At 48.1% G+C, this 21,053-nt stretch overlaps 1 protein-coding gene across 3 annotated transcripts in view; it reads left to right on the forward strand.

Moving 5' to 3' along the window:
* Positions 1-21,053, forward strand: part of LOC139678330 (vascular endothelial growth factor receptor kdr-like) — a 137,379-nt gene that overhangs the window by 17,768 nt on the left and 98,558 nt on the right. For all 3 annotated transcript variants that reach the window (XR_011699014.1, XM_071569065.1, XM_071569066.1), the window contains exon 2: positions 18,402-18,498. Coding sequence is in view for 2 of the 3 variants with exons in the window: in XM_071569065.1 (XP_071425166.1) it covers positions 18,402-18,498 (97 nt within the window). In the remaining variant the exon portion in view is untranslated. The remainder of the gene's footprint in view (positions 1-18,401; positions 18,499-21,053) is intronic.

The following is a 21,053-nucleotide window of genomic DNA, read 5'->3' on the forward strand; positions in this document are numbered from 1 at the left end:
AATTCCCAAAAAGTCATTTGGATCACCTTAAAGCAAATCATCATATAGAGCCACCATGGAGAGAGGCTTATCACATCACTTCCCTGATTAGCCCAGGACACCAATTTTAGACTCTGTAAAAACAGTGGAGGTCAAATTTACTATGGAGGGCAAGGACCAGTGATTCAATTTTCCTTATTCTTTGTAGTCACTTTTCACCTTGAATACAAAGGGGTCTGAAGTCAGAGAATGTTTGTTCTTGAGTCTTGCCAAAGTGTTTTCTTTTTTCATAAACCATCATTAAAATCTGGGCCCATTGCCTTGACAAAAGAAAAGAAATCTTTGTGTACACTTAGGAGACGGGAAAGAGCCTGAGCCAGGCCCAGGCACAGATAAAGGAATTCCGGACATTATTCCTTGGGCTCCTGGGGGTTGTGACATGGGATTTCCTCTCCGAGTGGTAAATAGCACTGCAGTTGGACAGCAGGGTGGAGCCATCCCTGGTTTCTTTAAAACCAGAAGATATGAAAGTTTAGAGGAGAAGGACAGGCTGGGTGCACAGTGAAGCCCTGAGTGTGCTGAGGGTGCAAATGCACCCCCACCCAGAGCACCTGCCACAGCTCTGCCCTCAGGAGCCTCCCACGTGGTTAGAGGTGCTGCCAGCTGGTCTCTGCTTTGGGGAGAACAGCTCATGGCACAGCAAAACAGATTCAACTCCTAAGAGTGGCCCAAAATCTCGGGGCTTGTCAGCACCTTACATGTTCCTCCCACATCTGTGGGAGATAGATGGAATGTGTGGGGAAAGAGGTTTCCCTTGGGGTGACTCTCAATCCTTCCTGCCTTCTCTCAAAGCCAGACAGGCTCTCGTGGGATGCTGTGGGACACTGGCTGCCCATCCTGGTCTGGAATGGGACCAGATTGGGTGGCAAGGGCAGGATACCATCACTGTGAGCTTCAGGAGGAGCCTCACCATGATTTGGAACAAGAATTAGACAGCTGAGGTCTTTTGTACCTGAAAGCACCTTTCTGTCCTTTGCTGAATCCTGTACAGGATTGGGGTGAGCAGTTTTTGAAGAAAATAGGAAAGCTGAAGCTGCAGATTTTATCCTGTTCTCATTTTAAATCAAAAAACGTTCAACTTTGTACTTAGGCCAGTTCTTCTATTGAGTTTGCACTAAGGAATCACCAAAGGGCTCTGATTTTGCAGTGTTGGGCAAAGGCAGAAGGGAGAGGAACGTGACTTGCTTGATGAGGGAGACAAGAACATCAAGCTGGTTTTATATTTGGATCTGAATACAAAGCAATTTCCTTTCCTCCCTCTTCCTGTGGCTGTCCTGGAGGGTCAGCAAGGCCTGCAGGTCCTAAACATCACAGTCACAGCAGGGCTTCATGAGAAGGGGAAAGAAGACTTGCATGTTACTATTGTCCAAATCCTCCAGATTCAGGTCTTCACTAATAAACATTCATTCAAGGACCATCAGTGGAACAGATAAATCAGCACGTTGCACATGTTTGCAAATGGAAGGTTCCTACAGGAGCCTTTTTATTGCCTTCTATTTTATTGATAGATATCTGGATTACAGCTCTGTAACCCTCCTACCATGGAGCAACACATTTATTCTCCCTTCCAACTACAATGATCTCTCATGTCAGCACAGGAAGGCACATGATAAAACTGCAAAGTCCCACTTGTAAACTTCATGCCAAGTGGGACTGTTGAAGAGGTTGAACTGCTGCTTCCAGCACAAGAGCAGTTTGGGTCTGCTGAGAAGGGTCTTGTGCCACTGGTGACAGCCAAGAAAGGGATTGAAGTCACGGCTGTGTTCAGTCCCCACTGCACTTCACTGACTTCAGAGGTTGTGTCAGGGGGGTCAGAGTCCCTGCAGGACACATGGAAGGTTCAAGTTCAGGACTGGAGACTTCAAAGGAAAAATGGCCAATTTTCCTTCTTTCTCTGTGACTCCTCATCAACCTTGTCCATTTTTCTGAAAACCAGGGAAAAGAGAAAGTTCCCTTATTGACTGTGAAAATAAAATAACAGGTCTAAAATTCCTGTTTGGCTGCTCTAAGGAACAACAAAGCTCAATGAATCATCCAGAGAATTACTCATTTTCCAACAGTAAACAGGTCGTGCTTAGCCCTGGTAACTCAGGACTGTGCCAGGCTGCCCAGTACCCAGCACTGCTGTGCCTATTTGGGCACATCAGGGGGAAACCCAACATTAAACCCACCAGAATCAGGCCCTGGGATTGCACCCAAACCCTGGCACCTCTGCCACGTGAGTGTGGGGCAGTAACTGCCCTCACAGATCAGGGGGGTCCTGTTATTGCAGGAACTGGGTCATGTTTTCTGAGCCCTGCAACACACCACTAATTAAAGCCTTTTTGGTGTCCCAGCACAATCACATGAAATCTCTTCAGAGGAACAACATTTTCATGGCCAAAAGCCAAACTAACAAAACTGAAAAATAAACAAGCAGAACTCTTTTAGAAACATTTTTTAAAACTAAACTAATGCATACTTGGGTTAGGGACCTGTAGTTTTAAAATAGCCCAAATAAATTAAGAATACCAACAGTGATCTGCCGTCCTTCCTCCCAATGGTGATGTGAGCACAGGAGAGTTTCTGTTTCCTTGTAGGGGAAACTGTCCCTTAATTTCAGTGCCACTGCCCAGTGTCCTGATTTCTTTAGGTTGGCCTGCCAGGTGGAGCCAGCCTGGGCTCAGAGCTCTGTTTCCCCTGGGCACGTGTTCCTATCAACACAACAGCTCTTGCAGGTAAGGTTTGCAGGACTGGGGCTTGATGTGCAGCTCTTTTTACTCTCAAACAGCACTTTGTTCCTCCCAAAGCTGCTTCCATCCTATGACCTTGCAGTAAAGCCCAAATGAAATGCCTCCCAGCTTCCCCAAATGCTCTTTATTCTTATGGCTCCTGTATGAACCACTGCTATGCTGTTAATGCAGTGCAGTTGTTTCTGCCCTAAGACCTTTCAGCCACGGGTTTACAATTTGGCATCTGAGGTCTCAGCCTGGAAATTCATCTCTGTTTTTGTACTCTCCCCAAGAGTCTGTTTTGGATTGATACAAACATTTCAATAGCTTAAGAGTGCAGCAGAATGCTCAGGCTGCCTTTCCAGCTGGAAGCCAAGTGTGTTCCTTTGACTCAAGTATTGCATGTTGTTGGCTGCGGTAGTGACTCGTCTCAGCTTGGCCATGCACATCCAGGCATCTGTGTAACCTTCTGGCACATCCAGGGAAAAATAAACCCCACTTTTACACCCTTTTCCAGTGAGTCTGTTTGCCTGCAGCGGGTGTTGCTTCTCCTCCTGCCCTGATAGCCATCGTGCACAAACACCCCCATGTTCTCAATAGGCTTTGGGAACCTGCTGGTTTTCTTCAGCATGTGGAGAAATCCCTCAGTGCCACAGTTTGCATCTGCCAGACCATAATTCATATGCAGGACCAGAAGTTTTACTGACTAATCAAGACAAGAGGGAACAGAACTCTGGAAGAAGTAAGAACTCCAGCAAATGCTGGCTCTACCTTGATAAGCTGTTTGTTTATTCTGCACTGTCTCAGATCTGGATTTCATTACTGGGATTAGTTCTCTGAAATCTTAGTGGAGCAAATCAAGGCTCTATGTGTGGATCTGGGGTGGAAGGAACCTTTTTAATTGCCTGCATGGATTTGCATTATTCTTTCATCTCCCACCTTGGTACTTTTCTCCTCCTGAATCCAAATGGTGACATTTTTCTTTCTTGGTGACATAAAGTTTTCATTTTGCTTTCATTCAGTGCTCACTTAACTTTCATGATTCTCTTTTTTCTTAGTCATTTTCATACAGTTCTGTTTCTTTACCAGGTCTTCAGGTGCTCTGCAAGAGGTACTCAGGAGAAAGCTCTAAAACCAGGAGCTGTTTTCCTCATTTAATTACTTTTAGAGCCATATTTGTTGACTTTGTTAACCATCCAGCACACGAACTAATTTTGTTGTTCAAAGGGAAATTTTGTCTTTCTATAGAAACTGTACTAAATTTTTGGGCCAAAGAGGCGAGATTTTTAGGAAAAGAAAACAGTGGTCTGGTTGTTTCTCCTCTGAAATCAATAACGAAGAAACAGTTTGGGGGTTTATAAAAAATGAGTTTTCATTAGAAAATTACACTGTGGCAAAATTCCATGTAGGAAGTGTGGGGGTTAGATGCAGTTTTCCAGGAAAGGTTCTCCAGCCAGGATGGTGTTTCTGGTCCCAACCCAGTGATGCCCTGACCTTGTCCTCGGGGTACATGTGCAGGATGGTGGAGACACCACGTTCCTTGGTGGAATTAAGCCTCTGCATCCGTCTCCCACTACTGGGGGCTGCCCTAAATAACTGGCTATTTTTAGATGAGTCTTTTTTTGTTGCTGCTTTTCATAATAAGCAAAACCTTTGAAGGATTTGCGTTTTATCCCTTTGCACAAGAGGAATTAAAATAAATAAATAGATCTTAAATATTTAGACATGAAGAGGGAAGAACTTCCTGCCCAGTTCTGGCTGAGCAGCGTAGGTGGCTTTAATGGGAACTGGGGCTGCTCGGGGTACCTGGCAGTGTTTGCTTCTCTGGGAAGCAACTGCAGTAAAGCACCTTTAAAGGCAGGATCCCACAAAGCAGATCTGCTGCTTCCAGGTCACTCTGCAATCCTCTCCCCTGTGCCATCGTTTTTCCAGGTTATGAACTGACCTGCTGTGATCTAACCAACCTGCTGGAGAGTGCATCAATCCAGCTGAGGGGCTGCAGCACAGCAAAGGAGGCCTGGAAGTGTCTGCCCACCCTCAGAGTCAACCCAAAAGTCAGGATCTGGCAGCAGAAAGCCAGCTTGGCTCTGGGCATCCCACCTGGATTATCACCCACCTGCTGCCCCTTCTCTGGGCTGCTCCCAGACACCAGCAACTGCTTCTGCCCCAACCCTTGGCAGGTCATGGAGCTGCTCCGGGAACCTGCAGGGGACAGGGAAGGATTTTTGTCAACAGGCAGCCACGCTATGCAGACTTAAATATGTGCAGTGCTAATTCGAAGCAGATTCCTGCATTGCCACAAGCAGAATTCCTCCCAACCCTGCCATCAAAAACATGATGTCACAGCTGCAGAGAAGCCTCCCAAGGAGGGGAGAAGTTGGGGTCATGTCAGGGGAGCAGTGCGGTGCAGGCTGGAAGGAAGTGATGGCAGCCCATTCCACAGCCTGATGGACTTGGTCATTAGGAAGGATTTCACAAATGATTTGCAGCCAATTCCCAGAGCCCGATTGGTACTTTCCAGCCTAATGCAAACCAGGGAGGGAAGCAGCTCCCAGCCCTGGGCAGGACCAAGGACCTGGGAGGCTTCGGTCCCAGGATGACACAACATCGCCTGGGGCCGTGGAAATGTGACCAAAACTGGGACTGGGTTAAGGACATCGCTGGGTTCGCTCTCTCCATCTCAGCAAACAGCTTTTATCTTGTCTCCCAAAATAGCAACCTGCTATCCTTCAAAACAGCCCGAAAAAAGGGAAACCCTCCTGAGACAGGCACACACAGCCGACAGAGGTGGAGCACAGGGCTGATGGAAAACAGATTCCAGCCTCACGTCCAAAGGCAGCCTCAGCCCAGTTCTTCCTAATGGGTAAAGCTGAGAACTGAGAAAACAAAGTCATTACCCACCAAGCAGGTTGTACTGACACTGAGCATTTACATGTTTCTGGCCCATACAAACCCTGTGTGTGATCAGACCCATCTCTGTTTAGTGTGATGCATCAATTGAGTTGACCTCAGGAGGCTCTGGCTCATTTACTTCTGGATTTACAGCTCAAGGAAAAAGGATAAAACAAAGCTAACAGGGGTGGGCTTTTGTTCTGCTTCACCCTGGCCATCCACCTTCTCCATCCTCTTGTGGCCTTCCCCTGGCCTGCTCCTTCTGCAGGTCAGTGATTCATCACACAGGAGGACACAGATGTTCTTACAAAGAAGCCTTTCCATGCAAGCTCATATTTTTCTTAGAAAAGAGGGCTGGGGATGAGGAATGAGATGGAGAGAGAGGAGGAATACACCACAGTGCAAGAGGCCTGAGAACAGGTATTTCCCAGTTTCCACCAGAGTTGGTAGGGTGCTGCCCATGGGACACCCTGGCACCGCCAAGGAGCTGCCTATGGGACACCCTGGCACTCCCAGGGAGCTGTCCATGGGACACCCTGGCACCCCCAGGGAGCTGCCCATGGGACACCCTGGCACCCCCAGGGAGCTGCCTATGGGACACCCTGGCACCCCCAGGGAGAAGTGGTTGATTGCAAAATTCCCACCAGCAAGGAGGAAGCCTTGAGCATTGTGAGGAAAGGGTGGTCTCTCTGAGCAGCTGCTCCATCAGCGCTTGGTGGTCCCTGGCCAGCCATCCTGCCTGGTGGCTACAGCAGGATTTATCCCTGGGGGTGGTCAGAGGTTGTTTTGCAAGCCATTCAGTAGAACCTCATCCAGATTCCTCTGTCAGCTCTTGCATTTCTCAGAGCACAGCCCCAGTCTTGTTTCAGGTCTGATTTGGGGACACTTTTGAGTCCAAAGCTGAGAATGCCCACTCTGCCTCTGAGTCTGGGGTAGCACCAAAGAAGTTTGGAGAGGGAAGAGACCTGTACCCCAAGCCAGGTCCTGGCTGTCACTCAGCAGGACATCAGGGCCATGGCACTGCCCCAGTGGGGCAGCTGAAGGTCTCAGAGGTTGTTCCATGTAGGTCACCAGCAAATGTGTTCTGAAGGACATCTCCTAGCACTTTATCTCATCTAATTTTAAATATTCCTAAAGATAGGCCTGGCATCATTGTTTCCTCTGGGAGATGAATTGCACTGGCTGATACAACTCAACCTTGGGAAGATTTTCTTTCCACTCCCCAGACTCTTACCAGTTGCAACAGAAAGAGCAGATAAATAGCTGCCTTTTGTATCAGATCTCCCATGGTTCCAACCTCTCCTGTTAAGCACTGCCATGTAATTTTTAACAATTTTATTATTATAGCACCTAAAGGCCTTGGTACACTGTGCTGTGCATGAAAATTGTGCCAAATCTATTCAAAGGGCTCTTAGTCTTCAGGTTAAACAATGTGGCAAATAACCAGATTAGCAGCAAAGGGGATGTGGGTTTAAACCCTCCTGACCTTTTCCTTGAGACATGGAAAACCAGCAGGACACTCCTAGGATATTGAGGCCCAATTTTCTCTCTAAGCATCTTTGACACATGAGATATCTGAGTCAAGTTCCACACCTGAGATTTAGTGTTTTAACTGTTCCCTCCTTAAGGTGTGGGCTGCCCCCCACTGACTGAACACCAAAGGAACACAGAGAATGTGATGCTTTCTGGGGTTTTTCAGCAAACAGCCCTGTGGCACCAAAATATTTTTGTTTTCAGTGGAGTTGGGACAGATGTGGGGAGAAGTGTCCTTATTCTTTGGCTTGTGAGCCACTAAACCATTGAGCAACACACACTGGAGGCCCATGCTGATGGGTGCAGTCTCATCTGGATGGTTTTCACCAAACCAGACCAACTGAAGGGCTCTGTAAGTCTCCTAAGCCTCACCCACCTCTACCAGCAAACAACTCATTTCCGTGTATTGAGACTTCCAGGAGGAAGGACAGGACCCCGAGCAGATCCACATGTCATATCCTGATAATTCCCATCAGCTGGGCTTAAAATACCTTTTTTCAGATCTTCCAAAGGTCATTCCGTGCTGTACAGGGCTTAAGGACACAGTACAGGGAGTCCACAGGGGTTTCCAAGAGCCTCATGCACAAGTGTCTGATGGAGTGAGAAGGAAGACTTGGGAGTCACCGATTTAGTCTGAGATGGTGGAGGAGGGACACGAGTGAACATCCTCCTCTCATCTGGTTGATCCAGGCAGAGGCTGAGCACTGGCAGAGACCACAAAACGCTTTCAAAGGAACACACTGTGCTAAAACAGTGTCAGGGGCTTTGTGCCTCCTTCTCTGGCCATTTTAATGCCTCCCTAGGGTATCCATCTTACGGCTTTCCAAGGACTTGTACTTAGGATGAATTGTTATTTATTGTCCAAGGACTAAGCTGATATACAGTCCAATAATTTAGTTGACTTGGTATTTTAAATACTGTGTCACTTGTTGATATTACCTTACGTTATATGAAAAAATTGCTCTGCCAATGAATGTTTGACAAGTGGGATGGTATTTGGGGTTTTAATTTGTGTGTTGTGGTCCTGTGAAACTTAATTTACCAACCCCTTTAACTGGAGGAACGTTCATTTTCATCTGTTTGCTTTTGATTGATATGAGTGTTGTTTTTCAAGCTCCAAAGCTGTTGTCCAGAGACAAGCCTGACTGCCCTAAATTGCTCTGGAAAATTGTTGGAGATGGCAGGGACTGGGTGAGCTCTCTGAGATACCAGGATAGACTTTCAACATGTGTGAAAACAGCATTATTTTATTGAATTCTGGCAAAAACTTCAGTTCACCCTTGATAGCAGCTTGTATGGAAACATAAGGGAAATCCTTGCTTGCCATTTTAAGGTGCCAGTTTAAAGTCTGACCTCTGCTGGCAAGAGGGCTGAGGGAGGAGCTGGTGCCTGACTGGGTTACTGCTTTGCCTCCTAAACACTGAATTAAGGCATTTTTTTTGCCTGCACCCCCACCCCAGTCGTCCCAGTCTCCTGCCTGGAGAACAGCCTGACTCAATCCCTCTCTGGGAAGTGCCACCAGGGTATAGGAACCACCACAGATATTTCCAGTTTGCCAAGAAGTGGGCAATAATATGGTTAGCAAGTAAAAAAGTATTAACATATCATATCCACACAGAAAAAAAGATGATTGGAGTTTTTTTAAAAAATCTGATTGATTTCTGGTGGCTTCAAAAAACTATGAGAAAGGTATAAAACTGTATAAAAGAGCAAACCTGCTGAAAACTTCTCTACTACTGCTCTGACTTGAAAAGGTCTTCTCTTTAACAAAATATCCACCCTGAAGAGCTTTACTCTTTCCAGACTACAGGCAGCCCCTTTATTCCAGGTTAAAAGTCCAGTATAAATAGTAATACTGGGTAGGAACAAGAGGGAAATCACTCCTGCATCAATAGAGATTTACTACTTGTTTTCATGAGAGGTCCTGGCTCATATCAAGATGGATTTCAATAGTGCCTGGTCCTCTCTGTGCACATGAGCAGGTTGGGGAATAGCTCTTGGAATGGAGTCAGCACAACAATTGCTTTCATTATTTGCAGCTGTACAAAACAAGTAAGTTTTAAAGAAATTTAGAGAGGTGCCAAATTCAATCCCACTGATGTGTGAGTGAACACAGTGCTGTGCTGTGCTGTGACACACGTGGAGCCCGTGAGTTACTGCTGGTGACTTTTCAGCCTCACATGTCACCTTTGATAAATGAGCAAATCTGATGATTCTGCTCCAAATAATAAAGTAATTTAGCTAGAAGTGGTTTAAAACATTCCTTCCTTACCATCCACAACTTTCTAAGTAACTACTCACCACATACAAATTACCTGCAGAGAGTGATTCTGATTAGATTAAAGGCACCTGAGTGCAGGGGTTTGACAGGCTGGGATCAGAACCTGAGCCAGGTTTGCTGTGTGGAGCTCTGAGGAACTGTTGGGCTGACAAGCAACAAAAATACCCAGCTCTGTCCATCATCCAATCCCAGGAGCTCACCTGTGCTGACAGTTCTGAGCTGGCACAGAAACACAGGGAAGCCTGGAAAGGACCCAGAGGAGGCAGAGCGAGACCATGGAATACCATGAGTGGGAAGGGACCCACAGGGATCCTCCAGTCCAACACCTGGCCCTGCACAGACACCCCAACAATCCCACCCTGTCCCTGAGAGCATTGTCCAAACCTCCTGGAGCTCTGGCAGCCTTTGGGAGCCCTGGGGAGCCTGGTCAGTGCCCACCACCCTCTGGGGGAAGGACCTTTTCCTGAGATCCAACCTAACCCTGCCCTGGCAAAACTCCAGGCTATTCCCTGGGTTCTGTCCCTGCTCACATAAAGCAGATTGGTGCTGTCCCTCCTCTCCCCCTCACGAGGAAGCCTTCTATCTTGCCCTTTTCCTACCCAGTGCTCTGGAGAAAGTGGAGAAATCTTGGCTAGGTGCATTTCCAGGTAAATGCTGTCCTAGATCTGCAGCTGGAGTGCAGGAAGCCCCCAGAGTGCCCTGGGAGGAGGCAAAGGGCAGGAAGGACGTGGGCAGTGAGAGCTGAGGGTGAGCCCTGGGGGCAAACACCAGCAGGGAGGTGTGTCAGGCTTCTGCCAGGGCTGAGCTCCACCAAGGCCCTTCCTCCTCCTGACTCTCAGCCCTGCTCAGAATGTGCTCTCTCCTCAGGATGGTCCAGTAAGGAAGAACGACAGCTATGTCTGGAGTGCCGATGAAGTAATCCTGTCTGGGAATCATTGGGAGCACTCACATCTGCAGCCCTGGAGCTTTTCTCAGGAGACCATGTTGGGGGCAGAGGCAAAGACAGCTTCATACCTCACATTTTTGGATTTTTTTCCCCCCTCAAGTCTTTAGCACATAGCATGGTCTCCTCTTGTGTGCATCTTGTTCCCACTGGGTTTGCTTATTTCCTAATCATGGAGACGTGCCAGGTCTTCTCTTTCCCAGAGGAATTGCCATAGTTTGGATCAAGAAATAACAACATTCCCAGCCTTTTTTCCATCGACATGAGATTACCACATTTCCTAAATACTTCAAATTGTGCTTGAGTGCATGGCAGATGATTGCAGATGTTGCCACCTCCTTTCCCAGATTTCATGTTTATTTTGTGGCTGTAGATCCAAGTTCTGGGCTTATCATCCCGTCACAAAGCAAGGACATGTCCCCTCACTCCATAACTCACCAACAGCACAGGGTGGGAGTGTCTCTGTCATTCTGCAGGACTCTGCAGTGTCAGAGGGAAAACAATGGCTCTGATTAATGAGCTGCTGCTGCCCAAGACCAAACAAGTTTGACCTGGAGTTGCTTTCTGTGACCTCTTTCCATAAATCTGTAATTGATACAATGATCCTTATCATGGACAGCTAAGAAGGGACATGGCATTGTACATTCCAGGAGTTGCCTTGGAGCAGGTGGAGGGGAACACCAAAGGTTATGTTTTGATTACAGAAAAACAGAGAAAGGTTCCTGTGACTTGCCATGGGGTTTTGGTGTCAGCACACAGAGCAATAAGGTGGCCTTGCTGAAGGGTTTTGCTGATTACAGGAGGAAACCAGTGACCCTGTGCCACTTCAGCAGGAAATGCTGATGCATATATGGGTGAGGAAAAGCCTTGTAGGAACAAATCCCAAAAGCTGGGCCAATGTCTTATCTTATCTTTAAACACTTGCTCTACTTAGCAGTTGTTTTTACTGTACTGTTGTTGACGTCTCCCCCGCTCCAGAGTAATGATTTAATTTTCTGTGGTTGTCACTGGGATCATTTACACCCAGACTGCTGCCTCTGGCTGAACTGCACACAACTTCCATTTGCAGCAGGCAGAGAAGAATGGGTGGGAACTGCTCCCCTTTCTCCTGAGTCAGCTGAGGAAATGTTGCCTTCTCTGGCTCGGGAAATCAGTGGAAATGTGAGGTCTGTTGCTTTGCCAGAGATACTCTGGGGTTAGCACTCACATTCGAGTATCCTGAACAATCTTAGCTATCTTTCCTCATGATTTGTGGTTGCTACTTTGATTTTGGATGAACTTCTTCAGCTTCTCTAGGAAGGGAAGCTCTGGCTCTGGTCTGCAGGTTGGTAATTGTGCCCACCCACAGCAGTTCTGGTGCAGGACCCACTCGGGGACATTCCTGATTATTTCCAGGTGGGAAACCACAGGGAGATTGGCTTCTTGCCATCATGCCCCTTAAAGAAGGAAAAGAGAAAATCTGTAAAAGTTAATGAACTGTTTTCCTTCAAAATAATTCTGCTGGAATGGCAGCAGTGTGGGCAAGGGAGAGAACTGGGGCCATTTTGTGAGGGGTGTCCAAGGGCCTCTGAGTCCCACTGCCTCTGGCTTTTCCCACAGCAGCATTCCACAATCCCAGGGGTGGCTTTCCCAGGAACGAGGGTGGGTTGCTCCAACAGCCAGGGCATGGTGAGCCCCTGGTGCTGGGCAGTGGCAGGGAGGGACAAGCTGCACACAGGGCATGAGCTGTGTTTCCGTGGTGGAGCTGCAGCCCCTTTGCCCTGCACTTGCCAGGGACAGGCTTTCCAGGCAGGTTATCTTTTCCCATTACAATCAAACCTTGTGTGCATGAACCACCTGCTTGCTGGCTGTGCCACCCTCCAGTTGTGAGACACATCTCCGTGGGTTGGACTCCTCAGCAAAGGTGGAGCTGTTATGTTTTAGTTTGCTCACTGTTCTGGGGTAATTTGTCTTGATTTTGCAATTATTTTAGAGTGTTACATCACTGAGATGTCCAGTCTGGGCATGGACAGTCTGGCTCCCAGCTCCCAGCACATTGAGCACTGATCAGAGTGGCATTTCTGCCTCAGGTGAGGCTGTGGCTTAGGCAGGGGCTGAATCCTTTCCCACTTCCTCCTCTGGGAAAAGCAGTTCAGCACAGACACTGCAGAGATGCAAAGGAAAGGATGACGGGCTTACATCTTTACAGACAAGTTAAATTATTATCCTCAGAGCAAATCACCTGATCAAAACCAACTCCCTGAGCAAATCAGGAGGGAAGAGAAATGGGAAAGAGGCATTCAGTTAGACCTAGAGGGTAAGTTCCCCTCAAACAACCCTGTCTGACCTGCACATTCCCCACATGTGGCTCATCACAGGGGCCTCTGCCCCCTGCACTGACTTGGTGCCCATCAAGTGTCTTGGTACAGAACTCACAGGCTGGCAGGAAAGAAGAACATTGAGAGATTTGTTCCTGACTTACAGCCAAGACCTTCAGCACAAGAACATCTCTTCTCATCTGCTGGGGAAGTGAGTGCAATAGCATTTCATTTAGAAGATTTTGCATTTGGAATAGAGAGCACAAAACCTTTTGTTAATGTCAATGATGAGTCTTGGAGAATCCAAAATCCTGTGTCCAAATTCACAACAAAGAAGGGTTGGACATGGGTCTTTTTAGTTATTTGCTACTGCCTTTTAAAGCCTTTAAAATCAAAGAGAATTACTTGACTGTAACAAGTGAAAGCTGATTCCAGGAGCTGAAGACTTAATAAACACACCAAATATTGCAAGGCTTGTGATCCAATAATGCTGGGAGTGCTGCCATGTCTTCTCTTTTCACAGGGGGTAACCTTGAAACAAATCCTAAAGTGATTACAGGCCATTGGTTTAAACACATACAGCATTTCAGTGAATGTTTGAGCTCTGTAATTCCAGCAAAAATAGATTTCCTTGGGGATATGAGCATGAAAATACCCTTTAAAAGTGGTACCTGTTCATTCTGAGGTGTGCTCACACTGTGTGCTTGTGATGAGGTGCTCTGGCATCTCAGAGGGAAGCACATTGTCATTTACTTGGTGTGATTTACTGCTGCAGACACAAAGTCATTTGGAGGGACTGACTTTCCTCAGGTTTTCCATGGCAGGAGCAGAGGAAACAGCTTTTCACCTGCTCTATCCCTGTTACTGCTGGTCACCTCACTGCAGGTGACCAGAGCCATGTGTGCTGTCCAGACAGCCCCAGGGATTCCAGAGTGTTCCCAGAGTGTGCTCCTGACCCAGACTCTGACTCACAAAGGTTTTCAGGCAGGCACAGCTTACAGAAGTATCCCCAGCCCATTGCCCATTTGCAATGACAAATCAGTTTTTAAATGTTATCCATATTCCTCTCCCCATCCCTGACTCAAATCAGCTCTGAAACTCTGGCTTGCAGACCTTTCTGATGGGCCCTGACGTGTCCTCAGGCCCAGAGCTGTGCACACGAGTGACTTTGCACACATCAATAGTCCCTGGAGTCCAACCATGTGCTAAAAGTTATTTGTGTGCCCAAGTCCTCGTGGAGTCCCAGCCTGGGTCTAACCTGCCTGGTTCAGCTGGCAGCACAGCAGTGCCCAGTTTGCCCAGCAATCCTTTCCTTGCCAGCTACAGGGTTTAGGTGCTCTCTGATCCTGTCCCCCAGGCTGCCCCTGCCCTGTGCATGGCAGTGCCCAGCAGGGCCCTGTGGATCCCTCATCAGACATCACCCTGATGTGAGCTGTCAGTGTGTGCCATACCAGGCATGGCCAAGCTCACAGCCATCTGGGAGGGCTTTTTCAGGGATAGCTGCAGTGCCTGGAGGATGCCTGGAGGAAGGCTGTTACAATCAGAAGCAGAGATTAAAAATAGTTTTTCTCTGTGCTCACTGATGGGCCTGAGCATGAACCATCAGGCTTTGTGTGGGAGGGATCTCCCTCTGCCAAGTGAGATGGAGTCAGCAACCACCTGACAGAGGGGTGGCGAGGTCACCCATCACACTCTGCCCTGGGATCCTCCTGTGTTTAATGCTGGCTGTGCTGCAAAATCAGATTATCCCAGGAAAAGCAGTTTTCAATATCTTTTTCTTCCCTGGATAATGTCTCAGTCAGCCTTTCCCACTCTACTCCCAAGGATTTGTGTGGTTGTGCTGTGTCTGCAGTTTTCACCACCAAGAGCAGAATGTTAAAGCCTAACCTGAAGGTAGCAATGAACTCTCAGTGTTGGAAATGGTGCAAGGACGCTCTGGGGGATCTTCCTGGGGACATCTTTAGGCTGGTGGCACTGTGTTCTTGGCTTCTGCAGCCAACTTGTGTTGGCAACAACCGAGTGAGGGCAGGCACCTGATGTCAGATGCAACCTGTCCCTTCCCAGGAGGAGCCCATCCTCCTCTTTGGTTGACAGAGGGGATGTGAGACCTGTTCGTAGCTCTGCAGGGGGCAACAAGCTCTCTGCTAAACCTGCAGTGTTATCCCTGCAGCATCTTATCCCACACCATGCCAGAGGTTCCTCAGCCACACCAGGCAGCAGTGCCAGCTGCACAGGGAATGGCAGGAGGGAGCCTGCCAGGCTGCTCCTTCCCCTGCAGAGCTTTGGCCATGCTAAGGACATGGCTGAGTACTTGTTTTGAGTGTTGTGACCCTTGTAGCCCTAGAGCAGGACCAAAATTATTACAAAAGGGAAGAGGAGAACGTTGCTTTAGGCCTGAGCATTGTGGCTCGAGCTGTGCAGTCAGAGCCCCTCAGCTTCAGCAGGGCTTGGCTCTGCACTGGGGGTCCCCCAGCCCACCCTGGGCAGGTTGGATCTCCTGGTTTCACAGGGTACCACAGAGAGATGTCTTTCAAGTCTGGGGGATTTTATAGAAAGTGTAGAGTAGCTGTGAAAGCCTTTTTTTGAGGTGTGAGACATTTATCAAGACATTTATCATTGACTCAAGCCATAAACCTGAAATGAAACACATCACACCAGTGACCATTCACTGCAAACAGAAGGACAAGCACTGCAGCCCAGCTCCATGGCACATTGAAATGGTGCTTTTCTGGGGGGTGTCAGCAGTGGGTTAACTTTGCCCTTCCCGAACCAGATCACTCCTGCCTGTGTTTCACAGCCCCTGCAATCAATCCTACTCACTTACGTCCTGCACACAACGTCCCAGGAGGCTCAGGCTTGGCACAAGTGAACAGTACCATCCTGCAGCCCAGGCTGCCCTGGCACCACTGACGGGTGGGAACGAGAATCCAAAGCTAAACAAATGTTTGGAAGCAGGACTGTGGAAAAGGAGGGGATGGATTGGCAGGTGCCCTCTGCAGGGAGCTGTTTGCAGCATCCTGACACCTTCCTAAAGGGACGGGTCTCCTCAAATACATACAACAGACATGCAAGTGGAGTAGATCCCTTTCTTCCCATCCAACACACCCTGGGGCTGTTCCCAGCCTTGCCTCTGGAAACTGAAGTCTAAAGGGACATGGGGAGTTAAGAATATTGTAAGGCCTCATTGTGCCAGTTTGGCATTCAGTTCCTGCCATAGCACAGTCTGAGCTTTTCCCTCACTGCTCTCTCAGTTTTGCCCTCAAACTTTTCTTTTCCAGTGCCCTCAGCTCTGGCTCTGGTGTGGCAGAAAGGGCACACCCCGTGTTTATATGAACCCTCTGTCACCTGGTGGCAGAGACCAGATGTGTGTGTGGCACAGGAATTTCTCCTCTTGTCCTCCAAAGGGGAGAAACCTCTGAAATTACACTTTGCTTATTCTTTTCCTCAGCTCCTGAAGCCAAAGTAAACTTTGGGAAAGAAGTAGCTCAGAAGTAAAAACAGAATAATTGAAAAATACTTTTCTTTCTTGTAGCACAACTGGTGTCAAATATCATAAAAGCCCAAGGACTCCATTCTCTGGGGTCACCACAGCCACTTCTGTGCCTTTGACTCCAGACCCTTCCAACAGTGGCACATGAGAGGTGTAACTCAGGCCTGTTCCAAAGGCCAACTCAAGAACAGCTGAGCCCCCCTACACCCTAAAACACCTGAAGGCACAAGAGAAAAATAAATAACCCCAGAACTTTCTAAGTTGAAGCAGCACCTGGCTGAAGTCACATCAACAGCCCAGAGCAGATCCCGGGAGGAGCAGTGTCCTGGGAGAGCTGCACAGGACCCAAATCACTCTCAGCTGGCAAATTAAATGACACCTGACAAACACATTTGAAGGCTTTGGCTGTTTTTTGGATCATTTTTGCAAAGGTCTTAGGAGAGTGTGAAACACCAAAAATTCGTGCCAAAGCTGAGCCCATGCTTGGTGGGAACTGGTTGTGTGCAGAAACTCAGAGACAGGTGCCTGACAGTGTCTCCTCCTGGAAGGTTTGGGGCTTTTCCTGGTGATTCTCAGCTAAATATGATGCTGCTCCCTGCACATTCCCCCCTGAACATGTTTAGGAATAACAGCACTCCCCACAAGAAATGGGAACTGCAGGGCTGGGACTCACTGACTGTTTTGTGTCCCAAGAATTCCATGGAATGGCAGATTGCGGGTAAATAGTGTCCCACAGACCCACTGGAGGGAGTTTGTGTTGGTCAAACTTCAACTTCTTGTTCTGCAAAAGACTTTGGAGATGGAGATAGTCAACAGTTGCACCAAGCAGGGGGGGAGTGGGTTGGACCTCTCTCTCCAGGGCCCAGGACTAGTTCAAAATCTCAGCCAGAGTCTATAGGAAGGGTCAGTGCCTCTTGAAGGGAGTCCAGCAATATTCTGTCTGGGAAGGATCCCCTCTGGAAGGACTCTGTGGTGCCATGAGATTATCTGGCCTCTGCTGAGTTACTGATGGGAACCCAAAGGGCTCATGGAAGAATCCAGATACCCCAAAGTGGGAGTGATTCACTGATTCCAGACCACAAGCAATTTGCTGAAATCCAGCAAAAAAAGAGATGAGAGCTGAGAGGTGGGAGGCAGGGAAATCACTGTTTGATCCAGTTGAAAAGTTAAAGCCTAGTGTTTCTCTCTTTGTGAGATATGTTATCTCCCTTCCCTGCTGGGAATAATGCCTGTGCTGGGAGCCCAGGGAAGGATTTCTGCCTTATCGGGTTCAAGGCAAAGAGGAGATAGAGGTTTGAAGAGCGGGAGGGGAAAGAAAACATCCAGCTTTAATGTCAGAGCTTTGGAAATGGAGATCCTTATCTAAGCCTGTTTTCTCCTCTCCTTGATTATGTTACTTTGAATTTGGACAAGGAAACCAGCCTGGCCAACCCCACTTCTGGTTCTTCTCAGTTTCACTTTCTGAAAATTATATCATCGTAGATGTACACTCAGATACTCCCTGAGGACATTTTCACACTCAGGAGACATTTCTTGGGCCAGGAGATGATGAGAGACCTTTAGCCCTGCTGTCATTACAGAGCATTGTCAGCAGAGACCTGACAAACCTTGCCACACCTGGGGGTGTCCCAGCCACCACTGCAGGTTCCCTTGGAGCAGCCCCATGCCCACAAAGCCAGCAGCCCGTGGTTCAGTTCAGATCCAGGGTTTGGCAATGGGATTTGGGAATCACCAGGCATTTGATTTCACAGATGCTTCACAGTGGTGAACCAAAGAGCTGCTCCCCAGAATTACTGTTTTCTCTTTTCCCGTTGATTAAAATGTAATGTATGAGCTCACATATCAAATTATTTCCCAAAGACCTGACTCCTTCCACTTGTATACGCGTGTAAATCCTTTTGACACAAATCTGTTCCCCTAAATCTGCAATAATTCAGTAATAAAGCTGGCTCTAAACACGAGAAAAGAAAGACTTGGCAGAAACACTGGTGCTCCATGTCAGAAAAGAAAGAGATGAATAAAGGAAACCGCAAACAAACTAAGGGCATCTCCCAACTCCACTCTCACTGAATCACAGCAGAATAAATGCGGGCACTGTGCGGCCCCCAAATTGGGAACTATTTACAAAACAAAACGCTTGCCCCGAGTGCATTGTGCCTATTCTGAGCCCGTGAATGGCTTTGTCTAATGATGGTTCCCTCTTTATTTGGGTCAGGTCTTGCCGAGGAAGAGCTTTTGGGGAAACCAACGCTGAGCATTGCAGAAGACCACATTGTCATCTTACCAGGAAACACCCTAAAAATCAAATGCAGGTAAGGATTGTCCCAGCATTGCTGGATTTCTGTGCCTGTGTTCATTGCCTTGGCCAGAAGCCCTTGTGCCTGGGACAGAGCAGGGGAGGGAGCTGGGTGGGCTGCAGCAGAGCAAGGAGGGCAGTCTGTGCCAGGCTCTTTGTGCCCTAAAGGGGCCCAGCACAGTGCTGGGTCAGCCCCCGGGGGAGCCTCCAGGAGCAGGATGGAGGACATGCTGGAAAATCCTCTCTGAAATTAGGTGCACATTCGGGTCCTCTGCAGCCAAAATCATTCTTTTGCTCCCTGTCCATAAGGAAATGACAAACAAGAACACCAGGCCATGCCATTACCTATTTGCATACATACATACATATATATGTATGTGTGTATGTATATGTGTATATATATGTATATGTATGTGTGTGTGTGTATATATATATGTATGTGTGTATGAGTTTAAACTTCCTACCCTCAAATCCCATCTAGCCCATAACAGCACAGTTAAATAAGCAGCAAGTAGGATGTGCCCCTTCAAAGACCTGACCTGTTCAAACACACTGTACTCTTTAAATGAGAGATAACCAGGATGTGTGAAAACCCAGACTGCTGATGCTGTAAACCAGGGCAGCTGCTCAGTGCTGGCACAGTGTGTGCAACCAGCCTGCAAGGGACCAGCACAGTTCTGGTTTTCAGGGAGAGGGGCCTGCAAAGGGGCACACAGTGTTTGGGCACAGCTGATGGGCAGCCAGAGCACTCTGTGCTGTGCCAGAGCATCCATCAGCTGCTCAGTCACACCAAAGGCTGAGATGGACGTAGGTGTTGCTTGTTCTGAGTGTGATTTTGACACTAAACTACTGCCAGAGGTTGTTTTTTATTTTTTTTTTCTTCTAAGAGTGTTGTAGGAGAGAAGGCCTAAGGTAACACAAACTATCACATTTTTTTTCTCTCACACACACATTATTTTTACATCAAGGTCTCCTTGGCTGTAGCCTCTACCTGGATGGTTTCACTAAGAGAGCAGTGGGAAGGTGAATCTAAGCTGTATTTCATGCTGACACATATGTCCCCCCTGATTTTTGTCTCAGACTATTTAATTCTTTGTTATAGTGAAAGGCAAATAGACTGTGTAAATTTGGGATGTCTTCTGGAGTGCAAGGCAGTTTTTTCCAAGTACCTCCAGCTTGCCATGTGGCTTATGAGGTCAAAACAACCTTACAGTGGTATTTTCATCTTGGCAAGCAGCAAACAGGATGGCAATAAAGTTTAAACAGTCCTCTAAAATCCTGGTGCTGTACTTCATAAAACACACTGTGTGGGCACGAGGTCACTGTAGAGCTCCAGGCCAAGACTCTTCAGCAGTTGCTCATCCACTGCCTTTTCAATCTGAAGGAACATTCTACTTTTCTCCTATCACCAGATGAATAGTTGAAGAAGTTATTAGCACTGCAGTCCCACGTTGCTTTATGGATGCAAAGCCATAAATCCATGACATGACAGGTCTGAGAAACAGTAAACTGTGTGAGCACAGTGCTGAGCTAACCTGGGACCAGGGGCACAGAGCACTTCAGCCCCTTGGCTCAGGTCATGCAGGAGCTGGGAATAGAAGCTGAAGTGTGGTTTCTGCACTTGGAGTACAAGATTCTCTCTGTGGATGTCTGTCATCCTGCCTCCTCTGCCACACACTCCCAGGGTTGCTCTGGACTGGGAGCTCTGGAATCCTTTGTATTCCAGGGCCATTAGGGCTGTGGGGGACACAGCACGAGGCAGCAGACCCAGCAGGTCTATGTGAACATCCCTTCTCCCTTAAACTCCATGCTTTTGAGATTCTTGGCCAAGATGTCCTGATTTTTGGTAGCCTGGCCAAAACTACTGCTGTGACTCCTCTGGCAGATGGGTGAAAATCCCAAAGCAACAGCCAAAGTCTTCACCTCCCATGAGGATAAAATATACAGAGGGAAAAGTGGGCAGATGTAAGGAAGGGCAGGTATGAGAAATCCCAGCCCTGCTCTGCAGAGCCACTACTGGAGATCTCCAGCCCCAAAGGACACCACTGGAGGATGGTAGAGGGCAGGGACAGGATGACTTGCTGGGAGCTGTGTGTCCTTGTGAAGTGGCATTGTCCCATGTTCTGGGCCAGGAGTCCCAGCTCTGGACAGTGGAGTTTTGCATCATTAGTGACGCTGGTGAGGTGGGGACAGCCCTGGGGAGGGACATCACAAGCTAACCCGGCACTGGGAAGGACAGGAAGCTGCTCTGATGGAGGAGGGGGGTTGGCAAAGCAACCAGAGTGTCCAAGAATGAGGGTGAGGCTGCTCAGCAGAGAGGATACTCACACTTCCCAGTGCTCTCCTTCAGCAATGTGCTGGGAATAACCTCCAGAGTTCGGCCTCATGTCTGCCTCACCTCCAGGAAGGCGTCAAAGGGACGGGCAGAATCGAGGGCCAAGAGGATGTTTGTTTAAGTGTCACTAGTTCTGCTGGCAAACACACTCCCACTCTGCACCTTCTGCACCACGACAGGGCCACTGGAGCAGAAAGAGGAGTTGTAGCTCTTGGCTAACTGGAAGTTTCACACAG

The sequence above is a fragment of the Pithys albifrons genome, chromosome 14 (assembly GCF_047495875.1).
Source record: "Pithys albifrons albifrons isolate INPA30051 chromosome 14, PitAlb_v1, whole genome shotgun sequence".
NCBI classification, from domain to species: Eukaryota; Metazoa; Chordata; class Aves; order Passeriformes; family Thamnophilidae; genus Pithys; species Pithys albifrons.